This window comes from Sceloporus occidentalis, unplaced genomic scaffold, assembly GCF_023333645.1.
Source record: "Sceloporus occidentalis isolate IW3139 unplaced genomic scaffold, rSceOcc1.0.p SCAF_3, whole genome shotgun sequence".
Lineage (NCBI taxonomy): Eukaryota > Metazoa > Chordata > Lepidosauria > Squamata > Phrynosomatidae > Sceloporus > Sceloporus occidentalis.
Window position 1 is genome coordinate 58,842,912 of NW_028316983.1, and position 20,104 is coordinate 58,863,015.

At 42.6% G+C, this 20,104-nt stretch overlaps 1 protein-coding gene across 1 annotated transcript in view; it reads left to right on the forward strand.

Annotated features, from left to right (window-relative positions):
* Positions 1 to 20,104, forward strand: part of PIK3C2B (phosphatidylinositol-4-phosphate 3-kinase catalytic subunit type 2 beta) — a 134,221-nt gene that overhangs the window by 51,686 nt on the left and 62,431 nt on the right. The window contains exons 6-8 of the mRNA XM_089514574.1: positions 11,470 to 11,581; positions 12,447 to 12,526; positions 13,534 to 13,597. Of these exons, the coding sequence (XP_089370700.1) occupies positions 11,470 to 11,581; positions 12,447 to 12,526; positions 13,534 to 13,597 (256 nt within the window). The remainder of the gene's footprint in view (positions 1 to 11,469; positions 11,582 to 12,446; positions 12,527 to 13,533; positions 13,598 to 20,104) is intronic.

Below are 20,104 nucleotides of genomic sequence, written 5' to 3' on the forward strand. Positions count from 1 at the left end.
GGATGGCAGGGGGACAGCGGTGGCAGCGGAGACAGCTGTGGCTGTGCATTGCAGATTCAGCAAGAGCGTGGGGACCAAAGGAGAGGAGGCATCTATGATGCTGGTGACACTGGCAAAGTGCAAGCGGACAAGGATGCCAACACCAGCTGATCACCAGCTGGCAGGAGACCACCATTGTTCTTGGGCAGAGCGGGGAGAAAAGTTTTAAAGGGGCTTGGGCACTTTAAATGTGCCCATAGGCTTTCTGCCGCCGCTACTTAGCGCTGCGGCTGCGCAGCTGCGCATCCGCCAGCCGGCAAAGGAAAAAAAAAGCCCCGTTTTTGGCCGCCCGTGAGGAAGCTGCCTCTCTCTTTGCAGCGTCCCCCGAGGCGGCGGTTTGGAAACTCCGGGTCTGAAACGACCCCAGGTGAGGCGTCTTCACTGCCCCCCATGTGGAAGCCCTATCTCCTGAGCCATGCCCCCGGGGCGGGCGGTCTGGAGGCTCCGTATTCAGCAGAATACACCTCCAAGACGTCTTCTCCTGCCCGTCTGTATCTCGCCTTAGCTTCACTTTGGAACAGTACATTTTGAGTAGTACATTTCCCCTGGAGCAATAAGGGAGATAACCATCTGCTTTCAAGAAAAAAATTAGTCAAGCTATGTCCATTGGCTAAATGTGGAGACAACCACCTGGGAGCAACAGCTCCATGCTCTTACCAGCACATTTAGATGTCTTGGCCTGTTCTTGACCACGGTGTGTTGCATTTTCCCTAGACAGATTACTCACTGATGTATGGGTATATTGAGAATGGCTTTGTAGTTTTGAACTTAAAAGCTTGTGGTCCATTTACAACGACTGGGAATGTGAGCTGGCAAGTGCAAACCGATTATTACTGGGACTAGCTTGTTAGCAAAACAGACTTTCAAACCACAGAGCCCTCTGTGGAAAACCTCTATGTGTTTGTGTGTGTGCGTGCATGTATGTGTGTATCAGCAGCCCTGAGAGACAGAGAGAGAATAGGGAAGAGTGAGTAGCAAGAGAGAGGGATGGAGAGCATGTGTACCGGATGCCTAATTAAGGAAACAAGCTTTCCAGGTTGATTCCAGTGCTCATGTGAAGACAACTATGAAACTTTAGTTATGTCTTGGGGTTATTTCCTGCTATTGTGGAACCCCAGCAGTGAACAAAGTAGCTTAAATCACAGTCTGACTTTCTCTGCATTGAGAGACTGTGTGTGTGTGTCTAAACATCTCGAAGATAACACTTTTGGCACTGCTAGATCCTTTAACACCTTTCCGTTTGTGTTGGGTATATAGCAAATCTCTTGTGGTTGCAAAAGATTGCTGCCTGTAGAAGGAACCCAGCCAGCCAGTTTAGAGGGAATTGAGGGAAGAATGTCCTAGACTTGAAGCCAAAAAATGAGTATGAGTTTTTGGAATATTTCTTACTAGCTTTTATGATTTTCATTTTAAAGGGTGATATTGCCATCAGCAGGAAAAAAACTTACTTTCCTTTATATAATGTGCCTTAACTGAAAACAGAAACAAGAAATTTGCATTGGATGAGAAAAAAAATTACACTGCCAGCCTAGAACCCACAGGCGCCTCCTGTTCTGTTCGGTTTTCCCTTCCAAAAAGGGTATGGCAGCACATTTATGGAAAGCAAAGGACCCATTCATACTTTGCAGTTTTTATGATATTGGAAAGGTGGCCAGGAATTTGAAGGGCATGAAACAAACTTGGAATATGTGGCCTTCTGGATATTGTTGGACTGCAAGTCTCATCAGCCCTAACCAGCACAGCCATTAATAAGGGATGGTGGGAGTTGCAGTTCAACAACATCTAAAAGACCACACATTGCCCATCTCTACTGTGCAGTCTGCAAAGGTAAGACTATCTCCTTGCTGTAGGAGGAACAGCTTGATGATAGTGGACTGTGAACCACTCCATTTAATTCAAGATGCAACAGACCTAAGATTTTTTCATTCCTGGAGTCACTCTACTTGCTCCTGTCATGGTGCATAGTACCCGGAGCTAGGGGAATAATTTGGCAGGTCAAGCTGAAAATCTCCCTACTCCTAACAATAAAATACTCAAAAACAAATTAAATAACAAGCCATTAGCTGCCTTTGGAGGTAAGCTTCCTCACTCTACCTAATGTTGTCCCTGCCAACCAGGGTAATTAAAATGGATATTCTGTAGAGTCCTTACTTATGTTTTTATTTCTCTCTCAGTCTAATGCTGCATCTTACTCTGCCCATAGTGGAGGCAAGTAACTTGGGCGGGATACAGACGGGCAGAAAGGGGTGTATTCATGACGTCATGAAGGTAGAGCCTTCAGACGGGCCTTACCTGAATGCCGCCATGAACACGCCCCCTGCATGCCCCAAGCGGGAAGAGGCGGCATTAAAAAGGTGCTGCTTTTCTCCGCTTTTTTTCCGTTTGATGCGCAGCTGCGCAGCTCTGTCTGTAAGCTGCTGCACCGGTACGTCAGAATTGCTACACCGCTAATTTAAGTTGCCCATTTAAAAGCTCCGTGTCTGCTGTGTCGCATAATGAGTCGGGGTCCTGGAACATGCACAGTTTGCAGTCAGGCTTTAATTGCAGCATCAGCTGCCATGCAGGTGTGGAAGCTGCAGCACAGCTGCAGCGCATTTTAAGACTCGTAACCCTAACCCTAACCCTAACCCTAGAGCAACATGTACGCATGCGCTGCTTGGAAAGTTTGGACTTTAAAGTGAGCCCCTACACACATTCCTGTGCCATTTTCACCTAACAATAAAAAACCCCTAAAACTGTAAATATTTACATATGTACAAGGGAGGTGATGGGGGATGGCAGGGGGACAGCGGTGGCAGCGGCGACAGCTGTGGCTGTGCATTGCAGATTCAGCAGGAGCGCGGGGACCAAAGGAGAGGAGGCATCCATGATGCTGGTGACACTGGCAAAGTGCAAGCGGACAAGGATGCCAACACCAGCTGATCACCAGCTGGCAGGAGACCACCACTGTTCTTGGGCAGAGCGGGGGAAAAAGTTTTAAAGGGGCTTGGGCACTTTAAATGTGCCCATAGGCTTTCTGCCGCCGCTGCTTAGAGCTGCGGCTGCGCAGCTGCGCATCCGCCAGCCGGCAAAGGAAAAAAAAAGCCCCGTTTTTGGCCGCCCGTGAGGAAGCTGCCTCTCTCTTTGCAGCGTCCTCCGAGGCGGCGGTTTGGAAACTGCGGGTCAGAAACAGCCCCAGGTGAGGCGTCTTCACTGCCCCCCATGTGGAAGCCCCATCTCCTGAGCCACGCCCCCGGGGCGGGCGGTCTGGAGGCTCCGTATTCAGCAGAATACACCTCCAAGGCGTCTTCCCCTGCCCGTTTGTATCCCGCCTTGCTTTCCTATGTATTTTGCTGGGTTTTTTTTCAGTCCTAGCCAGCATAAAAGACAAATATTGAAGAGCATGTAATGGAATTCACACAAAAAAAGGGGGGGGGGGGAGTGGGTGGGAGATACATTTCCAAGTGCTCTGTAGGTCTATATTTTTTTATTTTGATACAGGCCAAACACATTTTGCCCTATGTAAATATTTTGATGGCCTTCCTCAGAGATTACAGTATATAAAAACAAATACAAATAAAAAATAAAAAATAAAAAAGACAACACATAATAATATCTTAATAAAATGTCACAACACATTATAATTTTTATGTATTGCTTTCAAGCCTATATATATCAATATGCAAAACTACTAGCAGAAATTTCTGGAACTGAAATTGTCATTCCATTAGCTGGACTGACAAAAAACTAGAGAACCAGGCATTATTATTATTATTATTATTATTATTATTATTATTAACTTTTATTTATAAAGCGTTGTAAATTTACACAGCGCTGTACACACAATCTTTTTAATTGGACAGTTCCCTGCCTTCAGGCTTACAATCTAAAAAGGCACGACACAAAAGGAGAATGGAGTGGTGGTGGGGAAGGGGATGAGGTCCAGCAGTCTTCTCTACCTCCGAGGCCTGGACCAAGGGAGATGTATTGGAGGGAGGACTTGGCTTCTTAATGGATGGTTAATCTTCTTCCAGGGAGGCCTGTTGGAGCTAGCCTGCCTCTCTAGTAGGATAATACATAGAAGGGTTTTTAAAGTTTTATTTTATAGATGGTCAGGAAGACTGAGAGAGGGGAAATGTGGAGTGAAATAGCCTTGAAGGACATATCATGCAACCAGGCTAGGAAATACACACACAGAGAGAGTAGATTTATAAAATGGGAGATCAAGTTCTTCATTTAATCCTTGAGGCACCAAAGATTTTAATTTTAAAATGCACTCTGTTTCTTTTTTCAAGAGTCTCCTCATCGTTGTTATTTATTTTTTCTGTAACTCAAAATTTTAGTTTCTTGTATTTGAAAGGTGCTCTCCTATACGTTTTTAAAGAGGTCTTCTTGTCTCTCCCACATATATCTTTGGACACTTGCATTGTATAGCACAGATGACAAAATTACTACTGTAAGTGGTAAAGTTGGCCAAAGTGTTCCTCTGTTTGCTATTATGGTTTGTAAATGCAGTCGTTTTGGAGATGTATCTGCAATAGACACAGCCAATTGTGAGAGATGATTGGAGTTACAATCCAACATATGTCCCCCATCTCTGGTCTATAAGTTCTCAGTATTCCCATGTGACTCATGCTACCTAGCCCCACAGTAATGAATTGTGAATTTTGAGCAATGAATTTTGCCTTGAAATCTCTGTTGGAAATTTTTTGTTATAACTTGAACATCATGAAGAAGGCAAAATGCAAATTACAGAGGTAGCACCAACAGTCATTCTTCACATGCATAGTTGTGACTTCTTATATGATCAAGCTTTTCTGTAGAAATTAGTACAAGAGACATACTTTCTAAGTTACTGTCTTGGGAAAAGGGAGGTTTTTGTTAGAAAAGGGAGGCACTGTTCAGTCCCCCTGATCTAGTATAAAGACAGCCTTGTGGAGCCATTATCTCCTATGCTGCCTTATGCCTTGTGTCAAATGAAAGGAAATACTATGACTTTAGCCTTTTGCTTAGTAGTGTAGGGCTAGTTTTTGCCTGCATCTGTTTCCAAGGCTTAGCATAATTAGTGGTTAGTAAATGGGTTGTTGTTGTAGTTGTTGTTGTAGTTGTGTGCCTTCAAATAATTTCTGACCAACTTATGTACCTTAAGCCAAATGGAACTCTGAAGATCCTAGCCTAGTGGTTGGTTTTAGTGGTACACAAAATATCTGTCCAGATCTGAACATGTGTATGCACTATGAGGACAGTGTATATGCTTTGAGTCCCTTCCTTCCTTCCTTCCTTCCTTCCTTCCTTCCTTCCTTCCTTCCTTCTCTTTCTGTAATTTCCAAAGAGATGACCTGCCCCTTTTCTGCCTTCTGTGTAACCATTTCCATGGCAGAACACTAAGTGCAGATGGACAAAGAGAGCAAAACCTCTCCTCACCCAATCATCCAGATGGAAATTTCTCTAATGAGCCTGGGTGCAAATGCCTTGCTGTATCTCTACAGTGCCCACAAAAGATCTTGGCAGTACAAAAGCAGTACCACTTCCTGGCCTCCACTGACCCCAAACATGCCCAAGCCCTTTATGAAATATCCAGCTTTCTTTCTGTTCTCACATGGGTGGATTAGTAGGGTTGGCAGAAGAGGGCATCTTTGGTCAGCTGTTCAAACCCCTTAGCTGTTGCTACTACTGCCACCACCTTTTACCCCCTTTTCCAACCCTATCCTGATAAGTGCTAGGTGGCTGCCATTAGACTTCCTTCATAACATCCCATAATAACCAGTGGTACAGTGGTAAATTGTGATATGCTAGTGCACATCATGACAGTCCACATAGACCCACGGAGAGTCCTGAAACGCTGGCAACAGTGTTGATCCACATCAACAAACCAAGTCTAGCACGTTCACTTCTACCAGAAGCAGGTCATTTGTGAAGTTAATGAGTCTGTACTTCTCATTCAAGTCCAAACCACCTCTAAATACTTGCTATTACTGCAGAGATACTTGCAATAATATAGTTACTCAGAAAATCCATTCCTCACCCCCTCCCACCCCAGACTATTGTGAGCCAGGAAAATCTTAGTGGCAGTGGTGGCATTATTTTCCTTCCAATAAAAAAAAAGTCCCAGCACTTTGACACTGGAAGCCCAGGCTCTTCCACTGCATTGACAACATCTCTCTAGAGGCCAATGCAGGCTATTACCAGAGCTTGGAAAAGATTATTTCTTTGGCCTACAGTTCTTAGAAGCTAAAGAAGCAATCTTACTGTGGTCAGAAAGGAATGGCTGTGGCACTCCTCAAATGAACCATAGCCAGCTGCTGTTCTAATAGGCAGAGTTTGGAAAACATTGCTTATCCTGTCCTGCATTTGATCTAGGAAGAAGTGGAGGGGAGCCAGTCATCATAGAATTTTAGTGTTGGAAGGAACCACAAGGTCATCTATTCCAACCCCTTGCCATGCAAGAATGCACAACTAAGGCCCCATTCCCACTGGCTTATAAAGCGGATCAAGACTCGGATTATGGGAGCATCGTTCCCATTTGAGCGCGCATTCAATCCTTATTACGCCGATATCGTTCCCATTGGAATTTGGATCTGATCCCCATGTAATCAATTTTTCCAAGGAAAACCCGAATTGGGGGGGGGGTCAAACCCGGGTTAATTTGACTGCACTTTTCTGGAGGTTTTTCTTGCACCTCCCGAGTCCAATCCGGAGCAAATGAATGGGAACGACATGGGTGTCCGGTTCGGTAACTTGGGGATGGGAGGAGAAGTGCTCAAGGGGCTGGCCTGCGGGTGTCACCCACTTTGTTCTCTTTCCTGCATTACCGGCACCATTCCCCCCTCCCCCCCATTCACATAGCCTTTCCCCCGGTAGAGTGGGAAGCAGGGTAAGGCGATCGCATGTGTAGACAAATTTATTTTTTTTAAAATTAAGCTTTCGATCGCCTAGGTGCTCTGTCGGGTGTCCAAACATAGAAAATTGCTATATTGACCTCCAAACGCAGTAAACACATTATGCCCCCCCTGCACCTCCCCCCTGCTCCACATTCATAGACTGATGTGTGAGGAGAGCCATTGAACACCATTTTTAAACTATTATTATTTCTTTTTTTACATGCCTGCTCGATCGCCCCCCAGACAGCCCAGGGAGCAATGGGGGAGGCAAAGGGACTGGGGGGAATGAAGGCTCCCTTTCCCAGAGGCACTCTGGGAAGACACAGGAGAGCCCGGGAGGCAAAGGAACTTGGAGGAGGGATGGAGGCTCCTTCTTCTTTTCCCAAAGGGGCTCTGGGAAGACACAGGACAACTTGGGAGGCAAAGGGACTTGGGGGGATGGAGGCTCCTTCTCCTTTTCCCAGAGAGGAAAAGCGCCTAAACGATTGATTGACTGCTTTAAAAAACAACAACAGAAAAACAGGTTTGAAAGACGCAAAGGGAAACGGGGAACAAAAATAGCCCGCCCCCAATGCATCGAAGAAACTAACGTTACTGTGATGTCAAGCGCCTAGCCACTTGATTGACATCTGCTTTAAAAAAAAAAGGTTCCGGAAGGGCAATGAGAGCAAAAAAGTCCGCTTCAAATTACAATGGAGAAAATTTCAGTGGGAACGAGAACATGGGTCAAAAAACCCCGAGTCTGTTTGCACCCTTTCGTAAGGGAACGAGGGACCAGATTCGAATACAACTTGAAGAAAAGATCTGAATCAGAATCGCAGCGAAATACGTCACTTTATATGCCCATTGGGAATGGGGCCTAATACGCTCGTGAAAGATCCCCATTCAACCTCTGTTTAAAGACCTCCAAAGATGGAGAGTCCATCACCTCTGAGGCAATTTGTTTCACTGTTGAACCACTCTTAATATTTAGGTAGATTCTCTACCTGAGAGCTATGGTCTTTCGGGGAGGCACTTCTCTCTATCCCACCACCTTCACAGGCATGTTTGGTGGGAATCTTGAAAGGGCCTCCTCTTTGGTGGCTTCCAGACACTGGAACTCCCTTCCCAGGGAAGCTAGGCTGGTTCCCTGTTTGCTATCCTTCCATTAGCATTAATTTGAAGCAAATCAATGGTTGAAATGGTTCTAATTTTGTTGACAGTTTTAAGCACAACTTTTTAAGCACATGCATTTTAGTTGTAATTTTCTGTGTTTTATAAACTTCCTAGAGCCGCTGTTTTGGGAAAAGGTGGGGTATGAATGAAGGGATGGATAAGGGAGATTCCCTGCAGCACAGGGAAACACAAAGCATCCTATGTGATGGGTTCACTCGCACCCAAAATGTGAGATGCCTTCATGCAGTATGTCCCCCTGACCCACATTGAGTCCAAAAGAGATGAACTATAGTACACAGAAAATCAGCACGTGCTTTCCACACATTCTATAAGTCTTAATCTCAGTGACTAAATTATTTTTATTCGTCTAGCACCTGACTGTCCTTCGAACAGACAGAATATTGCCTTTGTTAACTCAAAGTGAGATCTCTTGATTTAGAGAGAATCTGTAATCTGTTCAGTTTTTGCATAGGGAGTCCATGGCAGAAAAGCAAGGCTTTGTTCCCTACTATAATGCTCTGAGCTGCTGCTGATCACGCCTTCCAAACATCTTCCCCCAGGATAACTTGGCTGCAGTGTTGGCTTGATGCATTGCAACAATTTTGTCGCTTCTCTTGCTGACTCGGCGGTTAGCTAGCAAATCACTTTTATTCTCAAATCACAAGTGCTTCACTGCATATGTCTTTTTTCCTTTTTAGTGAGCAAATGGCTGTCAAAAATTAAAAGAGAGACTCTTGTGGCTGCCAGTTGGAAAATTTAACATTTTATTAAGTCAAAAATAATGATATTATTAGAAGGTGCTGGAGGATGGGCAGGCAATAAGATTGTTATTGGCAATATTGATTTTAAAAATATACACCATGCTTTGATTCCAGAGAGGGTTACAGAATAGTGTATATAAAAATTAAATGCAGCAAAGCTAAATGGTAATACTGATAAGCTTCCAACCTTCAACCAGCATTAAAAAACAGATTTTAACTTTAAAATACTGCTCTTGATCTTGATTCAGTTTGGAAGTTTGTCCATCTGATCCAAAATGTCAATCTGCTGTGCCTTTAACTAAGTTCCTTATCTGAAGGTGACCTTTCCCTTTCATCCTCCTGCCTTATCAGTTCCTTTCTCTGATAACACAAGTTCACTCCAGTAGAGGAAAACTAACAGCCTTATTTTTTACATACCAACATTCAGACTTAGATACTGATTTTTTAAAACTATCTATTCCTGATTCCTGGCACACACCAAATATTTAACAAATACTAGAATTGGAATTCAAAGTCAAGAGGTGAAAAGCAGTAAAAATACAATAATAGTAACTAATAAGTTTGCCAATTGAATGTTACACTTATTTGGTTGTGTTTTTTAGCATTACAAAAATCAATCAATTGGTAGAACCTTGTTTTAAAACAAGGATGTTGTATAAAAATTACTGCCCATATCTGCTAGATCATAACCATTCTAAACTAACTTGCATAAGAAAATGAATGCAAAACCTTCCTTGTTGAGATTATATTGTTGGCACTTTGCAGTGTGTTTTTCCTTATCTTCTTTTTCCAGTCTTTGTGGATTTTTATTCCACTTTCCTTTCTTCCTTTTGAAAACAGAGCCCCCTCCGTCTCCTGCACACCAGCTTTTGTCTCTCCTGCCTCTGAAAGTCACTCTGTTGTATGATGGCAACTGTAGTAGTTCAGGCCAGGATGTAGGCTCATTGGAGATAAGAATTGACCTTTCCTCTTAGACTGGGAGGTGAAAGGGCCAGACTTCCTTTGCGACTGCCCTATGCCATAGTCGTGCTCCTTCTTTTGACATGTTCTATCTTGATCATGGGCAGTGGCCCAGGTTTTGGGCTCCAGGGCTTTACAGTACAGATTAGTACAATTAGAACTGTAAAAGTTATACTCACAACTTTTATACTCACAAGAACGTGTGCATAAGATCATGTATTTTCTTAAACAGAGTTAATCAAAAGCAGAACTTGGAGAAATTATTATGGGGCTACAATTCCCAGACTCTGCCAGCCATTGACCATGCTTGCTTGGGGAATCAGAGTACTGTAACCCCAAAGTGTAACTTCCCCAAGATATAGATTTCAGTGTACAGTAGATAAATATCCCTTTCATACAGGCTATGCTGGGAGATCAAGATTTATAAGGAGACTGCAATGCAATTAACAGTAAACAATCCAAATTGTGAATTGGCTAACTGAACTCCCAAATAGTCTTCAGTTTATTATATGGTTCTTTTGTTTTTAATTGTTGAGATTTAACGTTTCTTTATTTTAGATCATTAAGTACAAAATGAAGTTTAAAACCCTTTCCTTACATGTTTTCATCCAACTAGTGTGCATTTATTTAGTATTTATCAGTAGCAATTACAGTTGGCCCTCCATATCCATGGATTTTTTATTCACAGATCCAAGCATCCACAGCTTGAAAATATTAAAAACTATATATAAATTCCAATAAGCAAACCTTGATTTTGCCATTTTATGTAAGGGACAGCAGTTAATTATTCCACTGTATTTAATGGAACATTAGTATCTATGGACTTTGATATCCATGGCAGGTCCTGGAACCAAACCCCAGCGGATATCAAGGACCCACTGTATATTCTTTTGTCCAGTGAGCTCAAGACAACATACCCAGGTGTCCTCCTCCTCTTCATCTTTTTACAGTAACCCTGTGGGGTAAGCCAGGCTGAGAGAGAGTGTTTGGTTCAAAATCACCCAGTGAACATGGCTCAAGAGGCACAAGAAACTAGTTTTCCCAAGTCCCAGTCCATCACTTCAACCACTACACCACAGTGACTCTCCATTCTTTGATCCTTTGTCATTGCTGAAGCTTAGAACTGTCACTGTTATGTTCAGTAGAGTAGGCCCTTGGTATCCACTGGGGTTTGGTTCCAGTACCCACCCACTCCGTGGATACCAAAATCCATGGATGCTCAATTCCCACTGAATACAATGGTGCAGTTAAATTGTGTCCCTCATATAAAATGGCAAGATCAAGGTTTGCTTTTTGAATTTATATATATTTAAAACATTTTCAAGCCATGTAAGGTTGAATCCGTGGTTAAAGAATCCATTAAGATGGAGGGCCAGCTGTAGTTGTTTTCAAGATTATGGGAAAGCCTATATAAAAACATTGGATGATAGGAAGTGTGTATACAAGCCTAACTAATGAATTTGCAGATAGTTGTTTCCTTGGGGCATTATTCTGGGGCATTACATGAGCTATCTAATTGGTTTGAGTCAAAACAGTTGTAGAGGTGGAATATGCTTGCTCTATGTTATGTACAGGCTGGTAGAATCTCCTGCTTAAACAGTGAATTTGACAGATCTTTCCTATCTGAAGTAGTCTCTATATAAAACAAGAAGGGAAGCCCTTTATTTAAAATATATTTATTTCCATTTTTACAGCAAGCACCCACTGGGAAGTCACGAATATATTCAGCATTGTAGGAAATTTGACATTGACATTCGGCTGCAACTGATGAAGAGGAAGGCTGTGCGCAGTGACTTGGCAAGGACGGTAAGTACCCACTTGGCACTGAGCATCAGAGGACAAAGATATTATCTGAAAGATGGGTGTTTTCGTTGTTCTTGAAAATTCAGATGGAATACATTCTCTGTCTCATCTAACGCTGCTCATTTGGTGGCATGTATGATGGGGAGAAAAATTTCTAATATATTGGAGTGGGCAAAAACTATTTGTGTAATGCCTGTCTTTTGAAGGAGAGCTGTTTTCAGCCTGATAGTGTGACTATTTCATCTGTTATGTGTATTTGCTTTTGGCAATATGGTATTGGCAATATAACAGCACTCACAATATTTGCTTGCCCTGCTCTGTTTCACTGCCCCAACCATAGCCTTCCCTCATTCACTTTTCTTGGGCAATGACAAAAATTGCAAAAGGGTAGCATGTATCTCACAAGACCTCCTAGTCCAGAGTCTAAATGATTTCTGTTAGGCATAATGAGACATGGAAAAGAACAAGAAGAACATCTACATGTGTGGGTTGATGGTGAGGTAGAGAGTAAACAAGATTTGTTGCCTTTTCTTTGGGTGAATCTCTATTGTGACGATGATGGAAATATTGTTGTCATTGTCATCATAGCAGGATATGATCCTGTGCATTACTGTTTCCATAGTGCAATAGTGATCTGCAAGGCAAAACATGATTCAGAAAATACATTTTCTAGAAATTATTTCTGTAAATAATCCATGTGCCAGGGTGGTATTTGGTCCCCACCTCCTCTTAAATTGTTTCAGAAGTCACTTTTTGGTGGAGTGCATACGTAAAGAGCAGCACTAGTGAGTACAGTCAGCTTGGCACCCACCATATCTCAGGAACAGACATACTGGGCTCATATGAATAACTGTCTCCCTTTGTACAGATGAATGATGACCAGAGTCCTTCCACCCTCAACCACTATGTTCACCTCCAGGAGAGGCCAATCAAGCAGACCATCACCAGGTAAAGAGGACTGAACCAGGAGCTTAATCAGGAAGAAGAAAGCATGTGTATACTTTCTGTGGAATAGGCAACCTAGTGCTAAATAACAAGCAGAAGCATACACAAGAAGTCTAAATATTAGGAAGACCGTAGTTTGACAGTGGAACACACTCCCTTGAAGTGTGGTGGATTCTCTTTCTTTGGGGGGTTTTAAATGGATGTTGGGAGTGCTTTGATGGTGTATTGCTGCATGGCGGGGGGTTGGACTGGTTGCCCTTTGAAGTCTTTTCCAACTCTATGATTCTATGATAGGTTCCATACTGGAACTCTTGGCTGAGACTAATAGTGTTAGTACCACTTAGGTCTCTTGGGTAGAAGCTGTAGCTCAATGATAAGAGTCCATGCTTTGCATGCAGATGGCACCAGCTTCAACCTATGGCATCTCCAGATGGATCTGGGAGGTGTACCTGTCTAGTAGCCTGGGGTTCAGCTGCCAGTTCTGAACTGGGTAGACCAATGGCCCCATATTGATAAGAAACGGAATAGATCAGTGGTTCTCAAATGGAGGTGGGAGATGGAATCCTTGGGGGGGCGGGGGCGTGAGAGTTGCTCAAAGGAGGCATGAGACTTGGAGGCCCTGATCCCCCCTCCTTTTCTTCTCAAACCTTTTCTGTTCTGGAGGGTATATGTAAAATTTACATATGTTGAGTGTAAAATTTATTCATATAAAACTGTTCTAATTTGAATGATTTTATTTTCTCATCAAATGATTAAATATAAATATGCATGAATTGAAAAATTAAAATATGCACACTGAACAGACAAAATATTTTTATTCATATAATGCATTAAGCAAGGGACATGGGGTCCGCACGTAATGTAAAGGGGGTCAGAAGGGTAAAAAGTTGGAGAACCACTGGAATAGTGGCCTTAACCTTAACAGCAGATCAGTTTCCCCATGTGTGGCAAAAGTGGCTTTATGTTGTCACTTTTTGTGCTGAGCTGTTTGTTGTTGTTTCTTCCAACAGGCAGGCCCTGAGTCTTCTCTTTGATACTTTCCACAATGAAGTTGATACATTCCTAGCTGCTGAGGTAGGTTTAATGTTGTAGTGGAAGTAGGGGAGAAAGAGTGGGACAGAGTGGTAATCCTGGTATCAGGGTTTGGTAGGGCCAGCAGCCAGTTTGTTGGGGTTTTGGTGCCTCCACACAACAGGTAAGCCTTTAAAGGGACATTGTGATGAGTCCTCAGAGGCATCACGAGAAAATTAACATTCCAAGTACTCGCAGTAGTTCCTGGAACGTCTTTTTTCCTGCTAAAAGTAGAAGAGGAAAGAGCTACTAGCAGCCAGGTTAAGCTTTGTGGGAATTTGCTGCTGGCACCACATCTGGGAAACCACCTAGGGACAGGGTGTACTGAGAGCCCTGCCCAAAGAGATGCTTTTAAATTGAAATACATTACTAGATGTAAATTTACAATTTTGTCATCTTTAGAATACAAAATAAAGAACACTTGTATACACACAATGCTGTTGATGGGAAAGTCAGTAGCTTTGCAGCATCCTTCTTAACCTACTCTCAGTTCCAGTTTCTCCACCATAAGCCATGCTGTTCTCCTCATAAAGTGTCCCATTTTTTCATACTTGCTGGACCTACAGTTTCTAATTCTTGCTATGGTTTGCTTTGAATAGCAGTCTGCTCTATCAGCGGGAAGAAAGAATTTTATGGATTTACACTGCATATGATTTAGTATAACAGTACAATATCCACTCTTTCCTCGACTCTTGACCATTTTGCCCCTGTCTCTGTTCGCACTTCTTCCTCTAAGACTAGGCCTCAGCCCTGGCTTACTCCCATCGTTATGTTTCTCCGGTCCTGCTCTAGAGCGGCTGAACGTCTTTGGAGAAAGTCCAAACAGCGGCCTGATTTTATGCATTTCAAATTTGTTCTTTCTTCCTTCTCACGTGCCCTCTCTATGGCAAAACAGAATTATTACAAATCATTGATCTCTGCCAATGAGAGGCGCCCGCAGCGCTTGTTCTCCACCTTCAACTCTTTGCTTAAACCTCCCTCTCCTCCTGTCTCTTCATCATTCTCTCCTAATGACTTTGCTAATTATTTCATCTCTAAGATCACCACTATTCGCTCTGAGATAGTCCCTCCCGATTCTTCTTCTGCTCATAATCTTCTATCGCCCTCACCTAACAAATTTTCTGTGTTTCCTCCTGCCTCTTTGGATGAACTCTCTTCACTTCTGAACTCTTGCAAACCTGCAACTTGTTCTCTTGACCCAATTCCTACTCGTCTTCTAATCTCTATAGCTCCTTCTTTTCTGCCCTCGCTTCTCCATATCTTCAATCTCTCTCTCTCTACAGGCTCCTGCCCTTCGGACTTCAAATATGCTCTAATTTCCCCTATTCTGAAAAAAACTTCTCTTGACCCCTCTTCTTTGTCTAGCTATCGTCCGATTTCTCTTCTTCCCTTTCTTTTTAAGGTTTTGGAACGGGTTGTTTATTCTCGCTGTCTTGAGTTTCTTGAAGCCAACTCCATTCTCGATCCCTTTCAGTCTGGCTTCCGCCCACAGCATTCTACAGAGACAGCCCTCACCAAGATCTCAAATGATTTTTTACTGGCCAAGGCAAATGGCCTTTACTCTGTTGTCATCCTTCTTGATCTGTCTGCAGCCTTTGACACTGTTGATCACTCTCTTCTAGTTAATATACTTTCTGACCTTGGGTTCTCAAACTCTGTTCTCGACTGGTTTCGATCTTATTTGTCTGGCAGATCTTTTGCAGTGGTTGCTGGCGGTGAGACTTCTTCTCCTGTTCCCTTATCTGTTGGAGTTCCCCAGGGCTCTGTTCTGGGTCCCCTTCTGTTTTCTCTCTACACTCTGTCCTTAGGTAAACTCATTAGCTCTTTTGGTTTTTCCTACCATCTGTATGCCGATGACACCCAGTTGTATCTTTCCACCCCTGACCTTTCTCCAAGGCTTGAACAGCAAGTTTCATCATGTCTCACAGCTGTCTCGCAGTGGATGCACCATTGGCGTTTGAAGCTCAACAGGTCCAAGACGGAGCTTCTTGTCTTTCCTCCTAAGCCCATCCTTCAGCACTCCTTTTCTGTCTCTGTGGACAACATTTCTATTCAACCAGTCCAGCAAGCCCGCAGTCTTGGTTTCATCTTTGATTCTTCTCTGTCGTGTATCCCTCAGATCCAGACCACAGCCAAGGCTTGTAGATTCTTTTTGTACAATATTGCTAAAATCCGACGTTATCTCTCCGCCTCTACTGCCAAGATCCTGGTCCATGCCCTAATGGTCTCACGACATGATTACTGTAACGTCCTCCTGGCTGGGCTTCCTCTTTCTCACCTCCGTCCTTTAATCTCTGTCCATCATTCAGCTGCACGCATTATCACATCCACCCACCACTCTGACCACATCTCTCCTGTGTTGGCATCCCTCCACTGGCTTCCCCTCCCTTTCCATATTCAGTACAAGCTCCTGCTGTCGACGTTTAAAGCCCTTCATGGGCTGGCCCCTCCTTACTTATCAGACCTTCTTTCTCCTCACCTTCCCTCCAGGGCCCTCCATTCTGGTAGTCAAGGTCTGCTGTCCCAGCCCAGGATTTCCTCTGCCCCATCTCAGATTCGCCCCTTTTCACTTGCTGCCCCTCACTCCTGGAACCTTCTTCCCCTGCGAGCAAGGGCCATCACTTCTTTAACCAGCTTCAAAACAGAATTGAAGACCATCCTGTTCAGGGAAGCATTCCCAGGCATTGCATAATTGTCGCTTGCTATTTGATATTCTTTTGATGCCTGTTTTATCGAACCATTTTCTGTATTGCTATGTACTTTATATGTATTAGCCTACTACCCCCACCACCTTTCCCTTCTCCTTTTATGTCATGTCTTTTTAGATTGTAAGCCTGAGGGCAGGGAACCGTCTAATTAAAAAGATTGTATGTACAGCGTTGTGTAAATTTACAGCGCTTTATAAATAAAGGTTAATAATAATAATAATAACAATAACAGAGCCAGCATGGTGTAATGGTTTGAGCACTGGACTAGGACACTGGGAGACAAGTGTATGAATCCCCACTTGGCCATGGAAACCCACTGGGTAACCTTGGGTGAGTTACACTCTCTCAGCTGCAGAAAGCCCTGTGATAGGTTCACTTTAGGGTTGCCATGAGTTGGAAATGGCTTGGAGGCACACAGTAACAACGAACTATACAGTCGGCCCTTCTTATACACGGATTTTTTATACACGGATTTAAGCATACACGGTTTGAAAATGTTCCAAAAAAGTATAAATTTACCTTGATGTTCCATTTTTTATTAGGGACACCATTTTGCTACGTCATTATACTTAATGGGACTTGAGCATACACAGATTTTGTTATACACGGGAGATCTTGGAACCAAACCCCAGCGTATAACAAGGATCCACTGTACTTTTTGACCATGAAAGTCATTGTAAATGGTGAAGATGTGTATTGTAGTTCAAGGCTGTAGTAGTCTTATTACGGCACTATGTCAATGTAACTACACTAGCATAGGCAGTGGCAGCAGTAGGGGAAATGCTGTGAACCCCATGGAAGTGAATAAATTAAGAACTGAAGAAACAGGTTGCAAATCACACTCTCTCAGCCTCAGAAGAAGGCAAAGGCAACCCCCATCAAACAAAATTCACCAAGGAAACTCCATGATGGATTTGCCTTAGGATTTCCATAAGTCAGAAATGAATTGAAAGCACACAGCAGCAATCCAGTGTGCTTTTACAAGGCTTGCAGATGCTGCTGAATATACATGTAAAAAATTAAATTGAAAATATAGGCTAGGATGGACATATATTGAAAATATATTTCTCTACTGCAGTTTCCTAAAGGTCCTCCTCATGTTACCTCTTTAAAAAGGTAAAGTTATTCCCCTTTGACAAGGCTGTCAAGTCATGTCTGACTGTAGGGGGTGGTGCTCATCTCCATTATAAGCTGAAGAATCTGTGTTGTCAAAGACAACTCCATGACCATGTAATCAGCATGATTGCATGGAACGTTGTTGCCTTCCCACTGAAGTGGTACCTATTTATCTACTTGCATTTTGACATGCTTTCGAATTGCTAGGTTGGCAGAAGCTGGGACTAGTGACGGGAGCTCACTCCATCACATGATGCCTGGGCCTCGAACTGCTGACCACCGATCAGAGTCTGCCGCTGAGCCACCACATCCCTTATTACTCACAAATTGTCACCTCATTACTCACAAATTACCTTCGCTCCCACCAAAACTCCCTTCAACGCTCCCTGAGAATTTTCCGTCACTGGGGTTAGACTTACCTGTAAAATAAATGTCTTGAAACCTGGCTTCCCCTCTCCATCTCATCTAACAGTTAATTCACTGCTTCCTTGTTTACTTATCTCCTTCCTCATTCCAAACTAGAATCCTCCGCCAGCCACAAGCATGTTTGGGATTGCAGCCAAGAAGCTGGTCTACATAGTGACATGCACTATCAGCCAGAGCAGAAAACAGTTTGGGCGTAGTGAACTGATCCCCAGGTTATCTATCTATCTATCTATCTATCTATCTATCTATCTATCTATCTATCTATCTATCTATCTTGTCAGCAGCTTTTGATAGCAAGTTCCTATGCAGCACATCTACTCTTTGTTTCAATTTTCCTTCCCATGTGATAAATACTGTACAGTAAAAACATACTTATTCTTTGTCTGCTTTTAATGAAATTTTGAGAAGGGTTAGCCTCTAGTGCCTATACAACGTTTCCAAATTAGGAAGGAAAAACATATATATTCCTGTTTAGAAACTGGAATATTATTTGTTCCTTAAGACAAAGTTTATAATGGATGTTTCTGACTTTGTGAATGGGGAAGCTGAGAAGAGGCGTAAACAGGAGACTTTGTACCTACTAAACTGCTGTTCTTCAAGTTGAGTTATCTATCCAGAGTTAAGGATAGATAGATCTTTATATTTCCATAAAATAAGCTCCCATCAGAGATACAATCAAATTTAATTTCCTGAATTCCATCTGGGTAGTGCAGGAATAGTATATCTTGAAACATGCATCATTTTTTCATATTTGAAAAAAGTATGCTAACATTATTTTGATCTCCTTTGTTAAACAATGGACAATAAAAAGAAGCAACTTTGTATGTGATTTCCTGGGAGTGTGGCGTAAGCCTTTCTGGACTGAGGTTACTTCAGCAAATGCATGGATGGATTGGCAGATGACACTTTATATTCTCTTTTTTTCTTCTCTCTACACCTATCTATTAGTTAGAACTGATCTATCTGTCCATGTAATAATGCAGAAGAGGAAGGAATAATTAGTAAACTTACTGGCACGAGAGCTAGTTTTAGCTGCCTGCCTTGCATGTGAAAATGCCCTTAAGATGATCCACAGTTAATTTCTTTGAAAATGGGAAGGTGGGTGAGACACAGAGAGCAAACAAATTTAGGTGTTTTCACCTTTTAAAAAAAACACATTCAAGAGGAAACTTGTAAAAGGTTATCCAGGAAATGCAAAAACAGAATCTTGTTTTCAAGGCATATGCAGAATCTGGAAAATCTCAAGATTTTCCATTTTAACATAATAAATGTGTTAGATCCTGTGGTTTTTGAGCAAGACAAAAAAGAATGTATAGTTGAGTTATGTTTTATAATATCTCAAAAATTGTCAGTGAGGGAGATTATGCTAACAGCTCTTTTGCTACTACTTCTTTTTCATGTTCTATAAACCTATACTCTGAAGACTTCTGCATCTTTCCCCATCATCCTATTTTCCCATTCCCACATAGTTGTATTCCTTCTTGCTTTTTACTACCACCATCCCCCTGGCTACAGTATCCCACAACCTCTTTCTAGGGTTTTGATCTCATTTAATGAAAGGGATCATGTTTCTTCCAAGTAGTTTGCATAAAGGAGGAGAACTGTAAATTCATTTTTCTGTAGTTCTGAATAGTACTGTGCAACCCATATACTGTATTGCAGAACCTTCTTATGACTTCTTTCCAATGGACTACCTGTATTTTTTAGATTTTGTGTATAGTGGACAATAGTGCCCCTTAGTGGCAATTCCATCTGTATATTCCAGTGTTGTTGTCTGCCTTCAAGTCATTTCCAACTTATGGTGACCCTTGCACAGGGTTTTCTAGGCAAGATTTGTTGAGAGGGGGTTTGCCTTTGTCTTCTCTGAGGCTCAGAGTATGTGACTTGCCCAAGTTAACACAGTGGGTTTTTATTCTTGAATGGGGCAAACGAACCCTGATTTTCAGAGTCATAGTCCAAGGCTCAAACCACTACACCATGCTAGCTCTCATATTGCAGTGTACTCAGCCTAAAATTATATTGGTAGAAGCAGCTGGCAATATCAAATGGCTTTTTAGATTCCAGGAATCTTGGTTTTGGTCTTGGAATGTGCTTGAACTCAATGCAGAAGCAGAATTTAGACTTCTTAAATCTGTTGTCTTGCTCTTAGCTACAGAAGTGATGGCCAAGTTAAGAAGGAAGGGAATTAAACCATTTGCCTTCCATTGTCATTGACATTGGTTAGATTTGGAGAATTAGCAAAGTGAGAGAGCTCTTTCAT